The following is a 19,478-nucleotide window of genomic DNA, read 5'->3' as shown; positions in this document are numbered from 1 at the left end:
TAATGGTAAGATTTGCAACACCGCCATATTTTGGACCCACATTTTGTTTGGTTAACAAATACCAATGGAAAATACTGATGTAAATCCTGCCTTATGATTGTGAAAGAGCTTAATAGGGATCTGCAATATGTACATTGACTTAAACTAGATGTATCAGTATTCCATCAGTAATTCAGTAGTATTTCATTAGTTTTTGCACTTGTATTTTCATTCATTGTGGGTTTTTTTTCAATTGGGCAAACTAAAATAAAAACAATAACAATGAATACAATTATAGATGCAAAACTTGATGAAATACTAATGCATCTGTATATTAAGCATTGCCTATAGACTTTAATATTGTCACATCCATGTCTAAACATACTGCTGCAACCCCAGCCCTCGCAGATTTGATGCAGGGTAATATATATATATTTTTTTTTACAGCTGAAATGCTGTGATTCCACACTTCAAAATGCAATTGCTATCTTACATTCATTTTTCAGGCTTCTCATAAAAGTTTGTAGGGTAAAAAAGCAACAAAAAATGCACGCTTTGCGACATCTTTCACCCCATTCATTCCACAGTCAATTGAAATTTTTCCGCTTTAATTTTTTCCTTTTTTTAATCCAAGAGCCATAACTTTTTGCACTGATATTGTGAAAAAAAATGCAATTTTGCCATCGTTTTTGCGTTTTGTTTTGAGGCTTACATTCTATGGTAAAAATTACCTTGGTTGAATTGTGATTTTCCAAGTCATTACGATTAGAGCAATATCAAGCTTGTACAGATTTTTTATTAATTTAAGTGGAGAAAATAAATTCAGAGCTTTGGATAAAAAAATCTGTGTGTGTCATCGTTTTCCAAGCCCTGCAATTTTTCTGCTGATTGAGTTAGTTTTTTTCCTTGATGAGCTGACTGTTTTATTGATAGCAATATGGGGTAGATGTGACATTTTAATCTGTTTTTATTGTACTTTTATTTTAGAGTGTGACCGAAAAAATATAATTCTGGTGTTTATTTTTTTCCTTGTTCCGGCTTTTTGCCAACTGGGTTAATAAATTCAAAATTTTAAATCGGCCTTTTCTGAATTTCATGATACCAAATATGCCTTTTTTATATATTTATTTGTAATAAGTTAAAAGAGGGGTGACTAAATTTTACTCTTTTCTTTTTATTTTTTCTAATATTTTTAAAAACTTTTTTATTTTTTACTTTATTTTTTAGCCCTACAAGAGGCTAGAACCTGTGATCATCCGATGGCTTATACTGTACACTACAATTCTATGTTATTGCACTATATAGTGTAAATCTTGGTCTCCTCTGAAGCTTAGTGTATGGCTGAACATCAGAGAAGTATAAAGATGGCAATGACGGGGACTTTCAGTAGGCCCCAGACTGTCATAGTAACCCATCAGTTAGGAGCTTGTACATGTGAGCATCAGTGCACATTCAATTACAAGCCTTACCCCTGAAACAGATGTCACTGGCGATGTCCCAGAGAAGGGCTGGCCTCTGCTCTCTCTGCTTGCCACGTATTTTTCCTAACAATGTGCACTGACAGTGCGCTCTCTTGCCAGATCGTCACTTTTGATTAGAGCCGGCGAGGGAGCGCACTGCCACTGTGCATTCAAATTAAATCTAGCACTGTAAGTATGTAGCTCACACTGAGCATACGTTGGAATTGACAACTGACACATGCTCAGTAAAGCAGGGACTAAACCAACCCCTGAAACAGGCATCACTGATGACACTTTATTTCAGGGTGGGAAAAGCATCTGCAGAAGTGACCGTAGCCCCAGCCTGCTAATGATACCCAGTTTGAGTATCTCAGCATACACTGGAGATTCTCAAATGAAACATCAAAATGGAAGTAAAAACAAAACTGGATGACAAAGTAGAGAGGGAGAGAGGGAATAATAGGGCATTTTCAATTAAACTACATTAGATTAATTATTACATTAATTAGATAGAATAAAATTACATTTTGGCTTCGGACCACTCATTTAATTTTCACAAAATGTTATCTACTTTGCTTCAACTGGAAAAGGCCTATGGATTTTCCACCAAAAAAATTAAGCTGAAAAAAAGCAGTATTTAAGCTACATGGGAACAAGGCCTTATTGTTGTATTTGTGCAGTATTCTGATCTATGATAACGTCATGTAAATGGGTCTTTTTAATTGTGGCTGGCGATCAAAAGCAATGTAATTTACATCAACTAATAATAGCAATGTCTGTTAAAGTTGAATCTCACAATACTAACGGGCTCAGCTACATGTAATGACAATGAACAATGGCTCTGAATGATGTGTATTAGACATTGGGAGTGAATTGCTCAAAAGTCACTAAATGAATATGAACTTGAGACATATTTATGAAAATGTTTCAGATTATATTATTAACACAGATGGACTTTCTTGATTTTCTAAACAGAGAAGTTCTCCATGACAGCCATGCTGTGCTGGTGAATATTGGAGTTTAGAAATGGTTCTCTTTTCCAAAATATAGGGACTAGCATTTTTTCCTATACAGGGATATTTTACTGCAAATACATAATCCAGGTGTCATAATATATACCTGAATTGTATCCTGTTTCTGACATTCCTTACAGTTGTAAACTGTGTACTTAGATGGATTAGCGATCTATAAAAAAACAAAGCAAAAAATACCGTAGTTTTTCCCATGGCATGTTTTAAATATAATTGACCATTGTAGGACCTGGTTGACTTTCCCATTTCCTGTAAAAGACTAAGGTTAAGTTATAGAACAAAGTGTTCATATCATTTCCTACAGAATCAGCATGGAAGCTGAAGGAGTGCTATAGTCACACCCTGATGAAGATTAGTGTGAATACTATACTATATGTTTTTGTAAAATTGTAGACAATATGAATGAATTGTAATTAGGCTGTGTGCCCACTATGCGTTTTTTAAGCGTTTCCGCAGCGGCAATTCCGCTGCAGAAATGCTTAAAAAATGCTTGGTAGAAAGTCTGCAATGTTCCCCAATGATAATCCGCATGTGCTGTGCACATGATGCGGAAATTTCCGCTGCGGATTATCATTGCGGAAAAATCCGCAGCACTACCAATTTTTCGGCGTAAGTGCGGCGTTTTTGCCCCATTGACTTGCATTGATTCGCTTACTATCCGTATGACTACATGTGCACATGCGGATATTAAGCGATTCAATGTGCGGATGGTACTCGGGTCTGGAGAAGAGGAGACTCTCCTCCAGACCCGGGTACAATAGTACCTGTAAAAAAAAAAAGAATTTAAAATAAAAATAAACATTATACTCACCTTCTGATGGCCTCCGGTCTCCTTAGTGATGCGTCCTGGCTCTTCGGCGGCTCGCGATGATCTAAAAGGACCTTCCATCACGTCATTTAGATATGTGACGGGTCACGAGACCGCTGACGTCGGCGGTCTCATGACCTGTCACATGACTAAATGAGGTCATGGAAGATCCTTTTACACCACCGGGGGCCATCGGAAGGTGAGTATAATGTTTTTTTTTTTTTTTTTACCATTTTATTCTTTTTTTTAACTAACTTGGTCACACTATATAAAATCCATGCCAGTTGCATGGATTTATATAGTGTGACCAAGTTGTCAAGCACTTTTCCAAGTGATGCTAAAATCGCATGGAAAACGCTTGACAACCCGCATATGAAATCGCATGACAAACGCATGTCCCTGGCTGAAAAAACGCATGTACAATCCGCATACATTTTTTCTGCCAGGGAGATGCAGAAACGCTCAGGAAAAATCCGGAGCATTTCTGCATCGTGGGCACATAGCCTTATTATGCAATGATCAGTCCTGCAAAGACAAGAGGTTTCAGCAACCTGTGAGTACAACTGGTTGTAGAAATGTAAAAAAGATTGCCAATGAATGCTAGAATAAATGGCCATTTCACTGTTCTTTGTGTTAACAATTGTAGCTCCTTCTCAGAACGGTTTGCAGTATGGTAGTGTGGAACAGATGACTTAGTACAGCTGATGAGGATATTGTTCAGGTTCATGGCTTGAACAGCTTGAAGAGACCTTTGCTAAGAGGAACAGCATTATAAAATGAGTGCATCAGAAAACTACAGGTCTGAGCAATATAATGCTTCTTATCAAGCGGCTAGTATCACTCCTCATCTTTTTCTATACTGGAAACAGCACCATCTACTCATAATTTTGCCTCATTGCTTATCATACACTTTGCAATTGCCACCATCCTCAGCTATCGGATAATTGTCTTGACTTAGCCATATTTCTAATCTGAATTGGGGCTTGAATAATTTTAATTACAACCCAACTGTACTTAGCTGCTCTAACAAGTCATCAGAGGCACATCCGATTGCGTTGGTCAATTGATTGGAACATCAATGTCATGGCTTCTAGGCAAGGCACAGACTACTGTGGTAGCCTGTAACAGATCCATGGGTTTTATAGCGAGTGAGAAAGTCTGATTTTATTATTTTGAAGATATCTCTGCCTCAAGTACGATATATCTTGCTTAGATGCTATCATGAATAATGATGAGGAGAGTGATAATCGTTAAAGGGGTTATCTAAGACTTATGAATTTTTTTCTTATGGGGCCTTGTAGTTGCCAACTACCTGCCTGTTCTGCCCAGAAGTGATCTCTGCCAGCTCAGAGCAGTCATGGACCGCTACTGCTGGCAATTCTGCTGCTTCATTTGACCTTACATCAACAGAGGAGCTCTTCCTCTTCCGGTCTGTTCTGTCAACGGTGTGTCACTTCCAACGTCAAGCCAATTGACAGCTGGCTCCCCGCAATTAAGCAGTGGGGAGACAGCTGTCAATCAGCATGACATCAGCTGCTGTGTCAATGTGGCGTCAACTGAAGCCGCATAATCGTGGCTTCCAAATGAGGAGGAGTTTGTATAGAGCAGTGGTCAAGCATGCACTCTGCCACTCCATACAACAGTCAGCCACCCTCACTATGGTCATGCAGGTGGAGGCAGACTACATTTTAGCAATTCAGTAGATGATTATCATTTTGAGCATACTTTTCACCTCCCAAGTGAACAAAATGCTGCTTGTATTATTTAATGCTCCATTTTCATCGGTTTTCTCTCTAAAGGAAATAAGCATTGTGGTGTCTGGTGGATAATCTTATTATTGTGCATTCATGGCTGGGAATACAACACATGGACAATTTTCATTATTCAGCAGCATTAAAGGACAAGGAAGGTCATGTATAGAACCAGATTGCTGTAAATATTTGTTTGCTTGTAGGAGCACTATTGAGTGACTTTTTACACCCCCGTCTGCCAAGAACCCTATTTAATGAGCTCCTTCATATGGTGCAGCATTGTGTGGCCCTTGCTATGAATAAATATATTTTCATGACAATGGTACGTCCTCAATAATGTTAAGGTCAGGGTTTTTTTTCTCTCACTCACAGAGAGATTTGGAAAAATTACAGTCTTTTTGTGTTACTGTAATCATTTTTTTTTTTTTTAACTTTTCTAACCTGTTCCACATAGAAAGAAGAAAGCTATTGAAATATGTGGGCTTGAAAAGTGCATTCTAATATATCTTTCAAAAAGAAACCTGCCGAGTCCTAACGCCCTCACTTATCCTCATTCTAATTGCTTTTACAGAATGCTGAGAGTAGTAGTTTCACAACAGCTGGGGTGACAGATATTGCAGATTCCTGCACAAAAGTGTCAAACATTGAAGTGCACGGTAGCCAAATACTGGTGACACTAGAAAAACTGTTCTCGTACCTCTGTAGGAGAACTATTTTACATTCAATGACTAGTAACCTACAGATAAAACTAAAAATAAAACAAAAAAGTGATAAGCATTGAAATGATGAAAAGAAAAAGGTAAAAAAAAAAAAGTTTTCTCCCAAGGTCCAGAATTAACTTTTTAGTAGTGATGAGTGAGCGTTCTCAGATATTGTGTTATCCGAGTATCTTGGGCGTGCTCAAATAATATGTGAAAGTCCCCGCGAACGCATGTTTTTCAGCTGTTAGACAGCCACAACCAGGGGTGGATTAAGAGTAGCAAGGGCCCCGGGCAGTTTAGAAGGCACGGGCCCCCCCCACCACACACGATGTATCACATGTCACATGATCCCCTGTGATAGATCATGTGACAGTTCACGTGAAATTAATTTGGCACAATATTAATATATTAATTATAATATTTTTTTTTAGGCTGTGTGCCCACTATGCATTTTTTAAGCGTTTCTGCAGCGGCAATTCCACTGCAAAAATGCTTAAAAAACGCTTGGTAGAAGGTCTGCCCTGTTCCCCAATGATAATCCACATGTGCTGTGCACATGCTGCGGAAATTTCCACTGCAGATTATCATTGCGGAAAAATCCGCAGCACTACCAATTATTTTGCGGAAGCGCTGCGTTTTCGCCGCCATTGACTTACATTAGAACGCTTGGATTAAGCATCACTGCATCTGTACATGTGGATATCATGCGGTTCAATGTGTGGATGGTACCCTGGTTTGGAGAAGAGGAGACTCTCCTCCGGACCCGGGTACCATAGTACCTGTAAAAAAAAGAATAAAATAAAAAATAAATATTATACTTACCTTCTGATGGCCCCCGGTGTCTTTATCCGATGCATCCTGGCTTGCCGGTAGCTCGCGGTAGACTAAAGGACCTGTGGTGACGTCATTTAGTCATGTGACGGGTCACGTGACTGCTGACGTTGGCAGGCCATCAGAAGGTAAGTATATATTTATTTTTTACCATTCTTTTACGGTCACACTATATAAATCCATGCCGGTTGCATGGATTTATATAGTGTGACCAAGTTCTCAAGCACTTTCCAAGTGATGCTAAAATCGCTTGGAAAGCGCTTGACAACACACATGCGGAAATACATATGAAGAACGCTTCACTTCCGCTTGACCCTGGCAGGAAAAACGCATGCGTTTTTTCTGCCAGGGAGATGCAGAAATGCTCAAAAAAAATCCGGAGCATTTCTGCATCGTGGGCACATAGCCTTACATTAATTGTATGACTTAATATTGAGCACACGTAGCCATTTATACACAGCGGGAGGCCGCACGTAGCCATCTATACACAGCGGGAGGCGGCACGGTGCCATCTATACACAGCGGGAGGCGGCACGGTGCCATCTATACACAGCGGGAGGCGGCACGGTGCCATCTATACACAGCGGGAGGCGGCACGGTGCCATCTATACACAGCGGGAGGCGGCACGGTGCCATCTATACACAGCGGGAGGCGGCACGGTGCCATCTATACACAGCGGGAGGCGGCACAGTGCCATCTATACACAACGGGAGGCCGCACGTAGCCATCTATACACAACGGGAGGCCGCACGTAGCCATCTATACACAGCGGGAGGCCACACGGCGCCATCTATACACAGCGGGAGGCCACACGGCGCCATCTATACACAGCGGGAGGCCGCACGGCGTCATCTATACACAGCGGGAGGCCACACGGTGCCCCCCCCAGAGACAGCGGGAGGCCGCACGCAGTCACGCACGCACACAAACATATACAGACATATATATACACGCATAAACACATTTGAAACACAAAAATACATATAAACACACATCACACAATGATATCTGCCTGCATACACACACACACACACACACACACCATTCCCCGGCTCGGCTCCAGTTGTCCAGCTTCTCTCCGGTGCAGCAGTGCAGGCGGGGCGCGCACTGCGTGACGTCACACTAGCAGACACGGCCGCGCACAGGGCCATGTCTCCTATCTGTGACGCGGCCGGGCCAGCACACAGGGAAGTTAACAGGTGCAGTGCTGGCCAGGCCGAAGAAGAAGCAGCGGCCGTGCGCCGCTGCTGGGGGAGCGGTCCGGGGGCCCCCCCGCCACTGTCTGCCGGTATGTGCCACGGCGCTGCACATATTATAATGACATTATAATCCGCCTATGGCAACAACACATGCGGGGATTGCCAATCCCTGCATGTGTCTAACAGCCACAAAACATGCAGCCGCAGTGACTCAAACATATTACTTGAGCACGCCCAAGATACTCGGATAACACTCGAGCATGCTCAAATAACACATATTCGAGCAGGCTCGCTCATCGCTACTTTTTAGACATGACCGAAATGGAGATTAGGAATGTCCTCATTCCGAATAACCAAGATTGGTCTGAGCGTTTCCTGCCTCCCTTTCTGTCAACTATTATCTTTAAAATACCTCCCATTTTACCAGACAAATAATTGCATACTAAGTGCTTTTTGACAATTGAGAATAAATAATATATGTTCATGGGTAATCCAGAAGTGACATTTTGAAAATGTGAAAGTGATGAACCAGTGAGTGATACCTTTCCCGAACAAAATTAGCTATCAGTTCAGAACTCTCATGGAGCGCTCATATTAAAGGAGTCTGTGATGAGGCCAATACTTTAGGCCATGTTCACACACTGAATATTTTTTGCAGAGTCTGCACAAATGGAAGGCTACTGGATTAATGACCTCATAGTTATTTCATTAGAACCACTGCACGTAAGTACTAGCTCCACGAAAGAGACCTTAACTTTAAAATATTTTTGGGATAACCACAACTTGTACCCACCACCCACAAAAGCTTCACCCATCTGTGCATATTAAAGTACCACTCCAGTGGATTTTTTTTTCAGCGCTGGAGTGGTGCTTACAATCTAAGGTCCCTTACCAAAGTCTTATACTTACCTCCAGCTTTTACCGCCGCCGCTCCAGCTTCGTTGTACCATCTTGTGACCACAACTTCTGACTGACAGAATGAGGCTCTCATAGACTTGCATTGAAAAGTGACCTTAGGTTAGAAGCACCACTTCCGCGGTAAAATAAAAAAAGAAATGCTGGAGTGGTGCTTTACATTGATAGAAGAGGTCTGTCTGCCCTTCTCAGGTTATCCCAGACCTCAGACCAGATAAGCTTCTCTATGAATTTACTGGTCTCTGGGATATCCAATTCGAAGGCCAAAGCAAGGGTGATTTCCAAGATTACAGGAGAAAACAGAGGTCCTAATAGACTTCTGATACTGATTATTTTGGCAAATTTGACTAAAGGCAAAAATTCCACCCAGTCAGGGTAATGATCAGAGATATAACATGTAAAAATTTGTAGAGTGTCTGCATGGTAGGCAGATTTAAAGGACAATTTGACATTCGAGTTCCTGGGTCGGAAACAATATTTTCCAGAATCCCATATACCCATGTACACCCCTCGCATTTTTGTAAATATTTTATTATATCTTTTCATGGGACAACACTGAAGATATGACACTTTGAGGTTATGTGCCCACGTTGCAGAAATGAAGCAGAAAATTTCTGCAAGTCCTCTCCTGGAAAAACGCATGCGGAATTCCGCACGCGTTTATCGCGCGTTTTCCACATGCGGAATTGCCTTGCGTTTTTTAATGCAATGCAAAAGGCAATTCCGCTTGCGGAAACGCAAAATTAATGAACATGCTGCGAATTTTTGAACCCAGCATAAACGCTGCGGAAAAATCTGCAGTGTGGGCATTGACATTGTGGAATGCCATTGAGGACCATGGGGGGCGGATTGCCAAGCGTTTTTGAAGCGTTTACACTGCGGAAATTCCGCAGCATATACGCTTGAAAAACGCTACGTGGGCACGCAGCCTGATACAATGTAAAGTAGTCAGTGTACAGCTTGTATAACAATGTAAATTTGGTGTGCCCTCTAAATTAGTCAACACACAGGCATTAATATCTAAACCACTGGCAACAAGAGTACACCCCTAAGTTAAAATGGCCAAATTATGCCCAAAGTGCCATTATTTTGTGTGGCCACCATTAGTTTCAAACACTGCCTTAATTCTCTTCGGCATGGAGTTCACTAGAGCTTCACAGGTTTCCACTGGAATCCTCTTCCACTTCCCCATGACGACATCAAGGAGCTGGTGGATGTTAAAGACCTTGCGCTCCTCCACCTTCCATTTGAGGATGCCCCACAGATGCTCAATAGGGTTAGGTCTGGAGACATGCTTGGCTAGTGCAGCACCTTTACCCTCAGTTTCTTTAGCAAGGCAGTGGTGTGTTTGGGGACATTATCATGTTGGAATACTGTCCTACGAAGGGAGGGGGATCATGCCCTGCTTCAGTATGTCACAGTACATGTTGGCATTCATGATTCCCTCAATGAACTGTAGCTCCCCACAGCTGGCAGCACTCATGCAGCCCCAAACCACGAGATTCTCACCACCATGCTTGACTGTAGGTACGACAGATTTGTCTTTGTACTCCTCACCTGGTTGCCTCCACACATGCTTGACATCATATGAACCAGATATGTTTACCTTGGTCTCATCAGACCACAGAAGATGGTTCCAGTAATCCATGTCCTCAGTCTGCTTGTCTTCAGCAAAGTGTTTGTGAGCTTTCTTGTGCATCATCTTTAGAAGAGGCTTCCTTCTGGGACGACAGCCATGCAGACCAATTTGATGTAGTGTGCAGCGTATAGTCTGAGCACTGACAGGCTGACCCCCACCACTTTAACCTCTGCAGCAATGCTGGCAGCACTCATATGTCTATTTAAAAAAAAAACCTCTGGATATGACGCTGAGCGCGAGCACTCAACTTCTTTGTCAACCGTAGCGAAGTTAGTTCTGAGTGGAACCTGTCTTGTTAAACCGCTGTATGGTCTTGGCCACCATGCTGCAGCTCAGTTTCAGGGTGTTGGCAATCTTCTTATAGCTAGGCCATCTTTATGTAGAGCAACAATTCTTTTTCCTCAGAGAGTTCTTTGCCATGAGGTGCCATGTTGAACTTCCAAAGACCAGTATGATAGCGTGAGAGCGATAACACCAAATTTAGCACACCTGCCCCCCTTTACATCTGAGACCTTGTAACACTAATGAGTGTACTCACTTTTGTTGCCAGCAGTTTATCACATCTGTGATATACTGTAAATGCATAATGTTTTTAATGAGTGACTCATTTAAGGTTTGGTTCATGGGCAACCCAGACAGATGAACTGTTTACTGAATCTGTCCACCACTTAATGGCAAGAGAGTGCTCTGTCAATGCACATTGTAAGGAGATTACACAGTGAGCAGGAAAAGCAGAGACCAGCCCGCTCATCAAAGTGACTTTGGTTTCAGTGGCGAGTTTGATCTCTGTATTTACTGCTCGCTGGTTAATCTCCTTACAATGCGCACTCTCTTGCCAACTTGTAACTTCTCATCAGAGTTGGTGAGGGAGAGCACTGTCACTGTGCATTAAAAAGAATATTGCCCAGTGACGAGATCTTACTGTGCATACGTCAGAATTGAAAACCCATGCATGCTCAGTAAAGAAGGGACGAGCCCAGCACCTGAAATGGTGGTCCTTCAGGGTGGGGACAGAGGAAGCAGCCGTGACCACAGCCTCTTCCTCCTAAGGATGTGTTGTTTGAGTATCTCAGCATGCACTGCAGATTCTCAAAGGAAGCATCATTAACCCCTTTCCGACGTGTGTTGTAATAGTACGACACACGTCGGCTCTCTCACTTTGGTGCAGCCTCAGATGCAGATGTATACAGCTGATATTTGCCCCGATCAGCCGTGGGTGGAATCGCGATCCACCGGCGGCTGTTAACTAGTTACATGCCGCTGTCAATCTCTGACAGCGGCATTTAACTCACGCAAACCGGATGTGCGTCATTGGCTCCACCCATCGGCGACCCCGTCACCTGATCACGGGTCGTCGATGGGTTGGCATGACAACCCGGGGTCTGCAGGAGACCCCTGTGGTTGTCATTGCCAGATTGCTATGAGCGCCGCCCAGCGGTCGGAGCTCTTAGCAAGCGAGCAATTCTGCTACACACAGGCGATCTGATGATCGCCTGTGTGTAGTACAGGCAATCAGATAATTGCTGTTTCAAGTCTCCCATGGAGACTATTGAAGTATGCAAAAAAAAAGTTTTTAAAAATATAAAAGAAATATAAAAGTTTAAATCACCCCCCATTTTGCCCCATTTAAAATAAAACAAAAATCAAATATACACATATTTGGTATCGCCGAGTTCAGAATCGTCGATCAATATGAAAAAATAATCCGATCGTTAAATGGCGTAATGAGAAAAAAATTCAAAAACGCCAGAAGTAAGTTCTTTTGGTTGACGCTACATTGCAATAAAATGCAATAACGGATGATCAAAACATTGTAAAAATGTCAGCTCGGCGCGCAAAAAATAAGCCCCGACCTGGCCACAGAACCCAAAAATGTAGCAGCTACGGGTCTCAGAAAATGGCGCCATTTTTTTAACAAACTTTGGATTTTTTTTCGCCACTTAAATAAAAAGGAACCTATACATGTTTGATATCTATGAACTCATAATGACCTGTATAATCATAATGTCTGGTCAGTTTTAGCATTTAGTTAACATGGTAAAAAAAAAAAAACTGTGGGATTGCACTTTTTTTGCAATTTCACCGCACCAATTTTTTTTCCCATTTTCCAGTACATGATATAGTAAAATCAATGGTGTCGTTCAAAAGTACAACTTGTCCCACAAAAAATAAGCCCTGACATGGCCATTTTGACTGAAAAATAAAAAAGTTATGGGAAGACCGGGAGCAAAAAACGAAAACGGAAAATGGCCCGGTCATGAAGGGGTTAAACAGTAAGAGAGTAGAGAGGGAATGGTAGAGAATTTTTAATTAAAGTATATTAGAGAAGAGATTAAATTATTACATTACCCCTTCATCAGCTTGGGTTGTTCCATTTTTGCGTTTTAGTTTTTTGCTCCCCTTATTCCCAGAGCCATACGTTTTTATTTTTCAGTCAAAATGGCAGTGTGAGGGCTTGATTTTTGCGGAACGAGTTGTACTTTTGAATGACACCATTTATTTTGCTATACAGTGTACTGGAAAACAGAAAAAAATCCAAGTGCGGTGAAATTGCAAAAAAATGCAACTCCACAATTGTTTTTTGTTTTTTTTTCTTACAATGTTCACTGAATACTAAAACTGACCTGCCATTTTTATTCTCCAGGTCATTACAAGTTTGTAGATACCAAACTTATATAGGTTCATTTTTATTTAAGTGGTGAAAAAAAATTCCAAAGTTTGTAAAAAAAAAAAAAATGGTGCCATTTTCCAAGACCCGTAGCGTCTCCATTTTTTGCGATTTGGGGCCGGGTGAGGGCTTATTTTTTGAGTGCTAAGCAGGCATTTTTAATTATACCATCTTAGGGTAGATACGATGTTTTGATCGCCTGATATTGCATTTTATTGCAATAATACAACAAAAATAATAATTCTGGCGCTTTGATTTTTTTTCTCGTTACTCTGTTTACCGATTGGATTAATTTAGTTTATATTTTGATAGATCGGGCGTTTCTGAACTCAGCAATACCAAACGTGTATTTTTTTTAATTGTTTTATTTTGAATGATGCAAAAGGGGGGTGATTTGGACTTTTATATTTTTGAAAACTTTTTTTTTTTTACACTTTTTACTGGCTTCAATAGTCTACTTAGGAGACTTGACGTTGCAATCATCCGATCGCATGTACTACACATAGCAGGGCATTAGCCCTGCTTTGTTAGCAGAAATGACCATCTCCTATGAACGCCGGCCATGGTCCATAGGAGCTCTGCAATGACAGGCACGGGGGTCATGCCAACCCATCGGCACCCCGCGATCATGTGACAGGGGCACCGATGGGTGGGGTTTGTGACACGCTTCGGGTAAGCATAAGTTAAATGCTGCTGTCTGAGACTGAAACGGCATGTTAACAGCTGTTGGTGGATCATGATTCCACCTGTGGCTGTTAGGGGCACACGAAAGTTGATCAAATCAGCTGTCATGTGCCGGAGCTCGCATCAAAGGAAGGGAGGTGACCTATGACGTACCTATATGTCATAGGTCGTAAAAGGCTTAATTAGAGGTTTAGGATTAAATCAGTGTTCGTTTCAGAACACCCCTTTAAGGTCACCTGACCTGTGACTGTCACATGACCTGAAGGTTTTGGCAGGTTTAAAACTCTACCTAGACTTGCAGCATAGATCAGTAGCACAAGAGCAGGAAGCATGGATGTAACAGTCAAGTGTGAGGGTGCTGAAAGGGCATCATACATATGTGTATGTCTTTCTGAGGGCTGTGTGGGTGTTGTGGGGGTGTCTTATATGAGTGGGAACCTTGGGGCGTGATCATACTATGTGGGTGGGCTATGGGAATCATACTTTTTGAGAGCAAGCATACTGTGTGGGAGTCATAATATTGTGAGATATGTGAGGAGGGCATGTGAGGAGAGCAAGCATACTGTGTGGGAGGGTTATATGGGTGATTATAATTTATGGGAAAGCTGTTGAAGTCCTCATACTGTACAAGGGGGCTATCTTACTGTGTGAGAGGGTATGTGGGTAATTATACTGTCTGAGAGGTCTCGTAGAGCCATCGTACTGTTTGAAAGGGCTGTGGGGGCCATCATACTATGTGGGAGAGTTGTAGAGACATCACACTGAGGGAACATCATATTGTGTGGAGCAATATTTCTGTGTGTATGACTGTGGGAACATCATAATATGGATGAATATACTATGGGGGAAATCAAACTGTGTGAGGGGCATGTAATGAGTGAGCATCATATTGTGTGTAGGTGAATGTACTGTGGGGAGCATTATACCGTGGGTTTGGGGCTGAAGGGGGCATGATACTATGTATGTGGGGTTGTTTGGGCCTCATACTGTGTGTGGGGAAATGTACTTTGCAGACGTCATACTGTTTGTTTTCATCATATTGTGTGTGGTGGTTGTGGGAACATCATACTGTATGAGGAACTGTACTGTTGAGGCATCATATAGTGTAGTGGGCTATGGGGGCATCATACTATGTGTGGGAGGTATCATATTGTGTGTGGTAGTTTGTATTCAGTATTGTACATTGTGCAGAAGTATGTACTATAGGCGCATCGTACTTTGTGTTTCAGGTTGTGAGTGGCCTTTTACTATGGAGTTGTGTGGGCATCATACTGTGTTGGGGGCTGTTAGGGAATCATACAGTGTGGCAGGGGTTCTGTGGCTCTATAACATGTGGGGGGAATCATACTGTGGGGGCATCATACTGTATGTAGGGTTTGTAGGGATATAGCACTGTGTGTGGGAGATGTAGGGGCATTATACTGTGTGGGGGGACTGTACTGTGGGGGAATCATACTGTGTGCGCCCTCTGGCTGTTCCAGTCTGTGCCAATGACCGAGACGGCTGAAAACAGTTGCCTACAAAGATAAAGGATCAATTTTATTGGATGGTGAGTGCCGCTTTTTCCTTTTCTAATTTTGATCACCCTTTTTGGAGCAAAGCACCACGAGATTCCTATGGCTCCACAGTGCAACACAGATAATTTATAAACCTACCTGATATTTGGATAGTGCCAAATCACTTCTTTTGCATATATTTTAACTTGTGCATAGAGATGAGCGAATCTTTTGAAATTTGAGTTCGCGGACTTCTACGAATTTTCCCCAAAAAATGTATTTGCGTAAAATAAATTTGTGCAAATGTCAGTACTGGAAAGCTTGTAATTGCTCGTAAAATACACGAGGGGGAGAGGAGAGAGAGACAACCTCGTTGACCGTAAGAGCTTACAATTTATAGGCGAGAGTGAGAACCCCATTGACCATACGAGCTTACAGTTTATAGGAAACAGAGGACCCCACTGATCATAAGAGCTTACACTTTACAGGAGAGAGAAGATAAACTAAAGCCTCATTCTGACATCCGTTGTTCATGCACTAGTGCTATCCGGGTTTCTCACGTATGGCACTCGTACCTATGATAGTCTATGGGGCCATTCGTATGTCCATGATTTTTCGCAGACTGACCAGTCCACGGGAAATCTCAAAGACATGTCTGATTTTGATCTGAGTCGGATCAATATCCGCAGTCTATGGGTCCGTGAAAAAAAACGACATCCGAGTGTGGTCAGATTTTCATGGACTGATAGAAAAAAGTTCTTTTTTTTTTTGTCTCCACATGCGAGAAAAACCGATGATACTCAGACAACACTCTGATCAAAATCATTGGTCTGTTTTTCTCGTACATGAAAAAAAAATGGACGTCTAAAGGTCTCATTCATCAGTTTCATCAGCTTTTTTCACTGATGAGAAAAAAAAAGTTTCTCCATCTTCTCCTATCTGTCAGTGAAAAATAGACAGCACTCGGATGGCATTCGAATGCTGTTCAATTTTATCACGGACCCATAGACCTTCATTGCTGAACTTGATCCTACACTCGGAGCAATATTGGACATGCCTCCGCTATCTTGCATGGACTATTAGGTCGGCAAAAAAAATCACTGACACGTGAACAGTCCCATAGACTATCACAAGTATGAGCAGGGGTGGATTAAGAGTAGCCAGGGCCCCGGGCAGTTTGAAAGGCGTGGGCCCTCCTCCCTCTGGTACCTGATGTGACATGTCTCGTGATACATGATCCCCTTTGATAAATCATGTGATAGGTCATGTGAAGGAGTGGCTTCAGAACAACTCTGTGACCATTCTTGACTTGCCCAGCCAGAGCCCTGACCTAAACCCAATTGAGCATCTCTGGAGAGACCTGAAAATGGCTGTCCACCAACGTTCACCATCCAACCTGACAGAACTGGAGAGGATCTGCAAGGAAGAATGGCAGAGGATCCCTAAATCCAAGTGTGAAAAACTTGTTGCATCATTCGCAAGAAGACTCATGGCTGTACTAGCTCAAAAGGGTGCTTCAACTCAATACTGAGCAAAGGGTCTGAATACTTATGACCATGTGATATTTCAGTTTTTCTTTTTTAATAAATTTGCAAAAATGTCTGCATTTCTGGGTTTTTTTCAGTCAAGATGGGGTGCAGAGTGTACTTTAATGAGAAATAAAAATGAAATTTTTAGAATTTACCAAATGGCTGCAATGAAACAGAGTGAAAAATTTAAAGGGGTCTGAATACTTTCCGTACCCACTGTAGATCTCTAGGTGCAGTATGAGGCCGCACGTACGTCCCTAGGTGCAGTATGAGGCCGCACGTAGCTCCCTAGGTGCAGTATGAGGCCGCACGTAGCTCCCTAGGTGCAGTATGAGGCCGTATGTAGCTCACTACTTACAGTATGAGGCTGCATGTAGCTCACTGGGTACAGTAAACACACGCAGTCAGACACCAGCAGGCATGCACACACAAGATCATGCACATGCAGTCGCACACGCAGTCATGTATATATATATATATATATATATATATATATATATATATACACATGCAGACTTGCGCACACACACACACACATATATATAGAAAGACACATACAGGCCTAAACATATTTGAAGACATGCAAAAAAATACATATAAACAGACATATCACACATACATAGATAGACACAATCATACATGCACACAGACTCACAAGGGGGTACATTGGGAAGCAGTCACTCACCATCCCGCGGCTTGTCTCCGGTCCAGATCCATTGGTAAGCAGCAGTGCAGGCCGGGCGCACGCTTTGTGATGTTACTTCAGCAGACACAGCCGCGCACAGGGCCGTGTCTGTTATCTGTGCACAGCTGCTAGGGTAAGCGGCCCAGCCCGCCCCTGCTTGTCGGGATATGTGCGCTGCATCGGCGGCACGGTGCACAAAACATTATAGTGAGGGCAATCTGGCAATGGGTCCCCTCGGAGCTTTGGGCCGCAGGCGGTAGCTCAGATTGCCTTCATTATAATCCGCCAATGGGTAGGAGTGCGATCAGTGAAAAAAAAAAATGGGTAGCATAGGTATGTGAAAAACTGATGTGTGATTGAGCTCTTACTAAGTGATTCTGGATGGAAAATGACTCTGGCATACAAACTGTGCTCCGCTGGGAACCACTGATCTGTGATGGCCCAGGTACTGACCATCACTGTACCAGGCATGATCCGTAAGAGGTCATAGCTGCAGGGCATTTTGAGGTGACCCAAAAGGGGTCTGCTCTCTGATGCTTCAGAAGTGTGGGAAATGGAGCTGAGCAAGTTTTCTTTTGCGAACCAGGAATTGAATCTTAAAACCTTTGAGTTGTCGTTAAAGCATGAAATCCAGAAAATTTGACTCAAACTCGATCCCCTGCGAATCAATCGGCTCATCTCTATTTGTGCTGTCTCTAGGAAAGCAGTAAAGGAATGAGAGCTAGAGACCCCTTGCCCTTTCATAATTGTAGCCCTGCTGAACGCTGCAGGTTATAAGAAGCACTTGATAGCCAGGATTCGATTTTTGCCAGATTTTCATGATTGTCAATTACATCCGGTGTCATAAAATTAATCATAAATCTCATTAGGGTGTAGAATTTGCATTAATTACCAATTAAGTTTTAATCTGCCTATCCTAAACTAAACGATGGGAACAACTGTCTGGCTGCTGGGTTTTATTTGCACTTAAATGAGTCTCATTCTACTCCTCTGTCTGCACACAGAATTATCTGACAGATCCCATCCCTTCTGCTAGTGGAGGAATCATCTGCTGGCTGACTGCACAGAAGGAGGTCTTTACCTTTAATTAGGAATGTGTAGGTCACAAGGTCACAATGCTAATCACATTTCCCTGTAACAGTTCTGGATACTTTAAGACAATGACTGGTGGATAATAAAGTAGTTTTGTCTCTAAGTGATAAATGCAAAGTTTATTAGAGTGTGCTAAACACATTAATAACTGACTGCCGGGATACAGCAGAGATACAACAAGATACAGCAGAGTTTATCATCCCATGAAATAATATAAAGTGATTACTGCAGTTCTCCAGCTATTGTGTGCATGGGACTGCTACTTTCTTCCTATGAGATGTCCTACTTCCCTCAGCTTCTTTGCCTTATTCACTTGCAAGTAAACAGGACAAAAAAAAAAAGCTTTACTGAAGTGAATAAAAGAAGCTCATTACATTTCCCCTGGCAGAGCTGAAACACAAGTGTGCTTGTCTTACCTTGGTAAAATGCCAGGGACAGGCAGAGCAAGCTGAAAGATTTCAATAAGCTGCAGGTGGGCTGGTGAGACCTCCTGGAGAAAGCCATTCTTGCCAAAACTGCAACCAGACTGCAAGGCTTTTCATGCCTGTTGCACCATTTGAAATGAAGTGACAACCAGCATTGGGAGAGTCAGGGTTGATCAACACAGGAAATTTCATGGCTTGTGCTACACTAGCTAGAAAATAGGATAGGACACTGCCCTCTAGAGGCCAGAGACTAAAAAGACAATCTCCACTTTGTTCTGCGTATACACAACAAAAGGACAACAACCCATAATAACCAAACAATAAACTACACACAAATGCACCGATTTAACCCTGAATGCCGGAGGTTAGATGTAAAAGTCAGGTTGAATACATTATGCACTTAATGGCAGACAGTATGGTTTGGTATATATTCTATACAACTAGTGTTGAGCATTCCGATACTGTAATATCGGGTATCGGCCGATATTCGCGGTATCGGAATTCCGATACTTAATTCCGATACTTTTACAATATCGGATACCGGAATCGGAAGTTCCCATAATGCCTGCGCTCTGTAGTGTCTG

The 19,478-nt window shown here is 42.3% G+C and overlaps 2 protein-coding genes across 3 annotated transcripts in view; one reads left to right on the top strand and one right to left on the bottom strand.

Annotated features, from left to right (window-relative positions):
• The window catches only part of VSIR (V-set immunoregulatory receptor), a 61,718-nt gene extending 42,638 nt beyond the window's left edge, over positions 1 to 19,080 (bottom strand). The window contains exon 1 of the mRNA XM_073685851.1: positions 18,886 to 19,080. Within this exon, the coding sequence (XP_073541952.1) occupies positions 18,886 to 18,973 (88 nt within the window). The 5' untranslated portion in view covers positions 18,974 to 19,080. The remainder of the gene's footprint in view (positions 1 to 18,885) is intronic.
• CDH23 (cadherin related 23) overlaps positions 1 to 19,478 on the top strand; it is a 1,802,240-nt gene that overhangs the window by 1,574,948 nt on the left and 207,814 nt on the right. The gene's annotated exons all lie outside the window — the stretch shown is intronic.

This window comes from Phyllobates terribilis, unplaced genomic scaffold (assembly GCF_046119375.1).
Source record: "Phyllobates terribilis strain yellow unplaced genomic scaffold, ASM4611937v1 Scaffold_5__5_contigs__length_657084704, whole genome shotgun sequence".
Classification (NCBI taxonomy): Eukaryota; Metazoa; Chordata; class Amphibia; order Anura; family Dendrobatidae; genus Phyllobates; species Phyllobates terribilis.
This window is presented reverse-complemented; position numbering and strand designations above follow the sequence as displayed.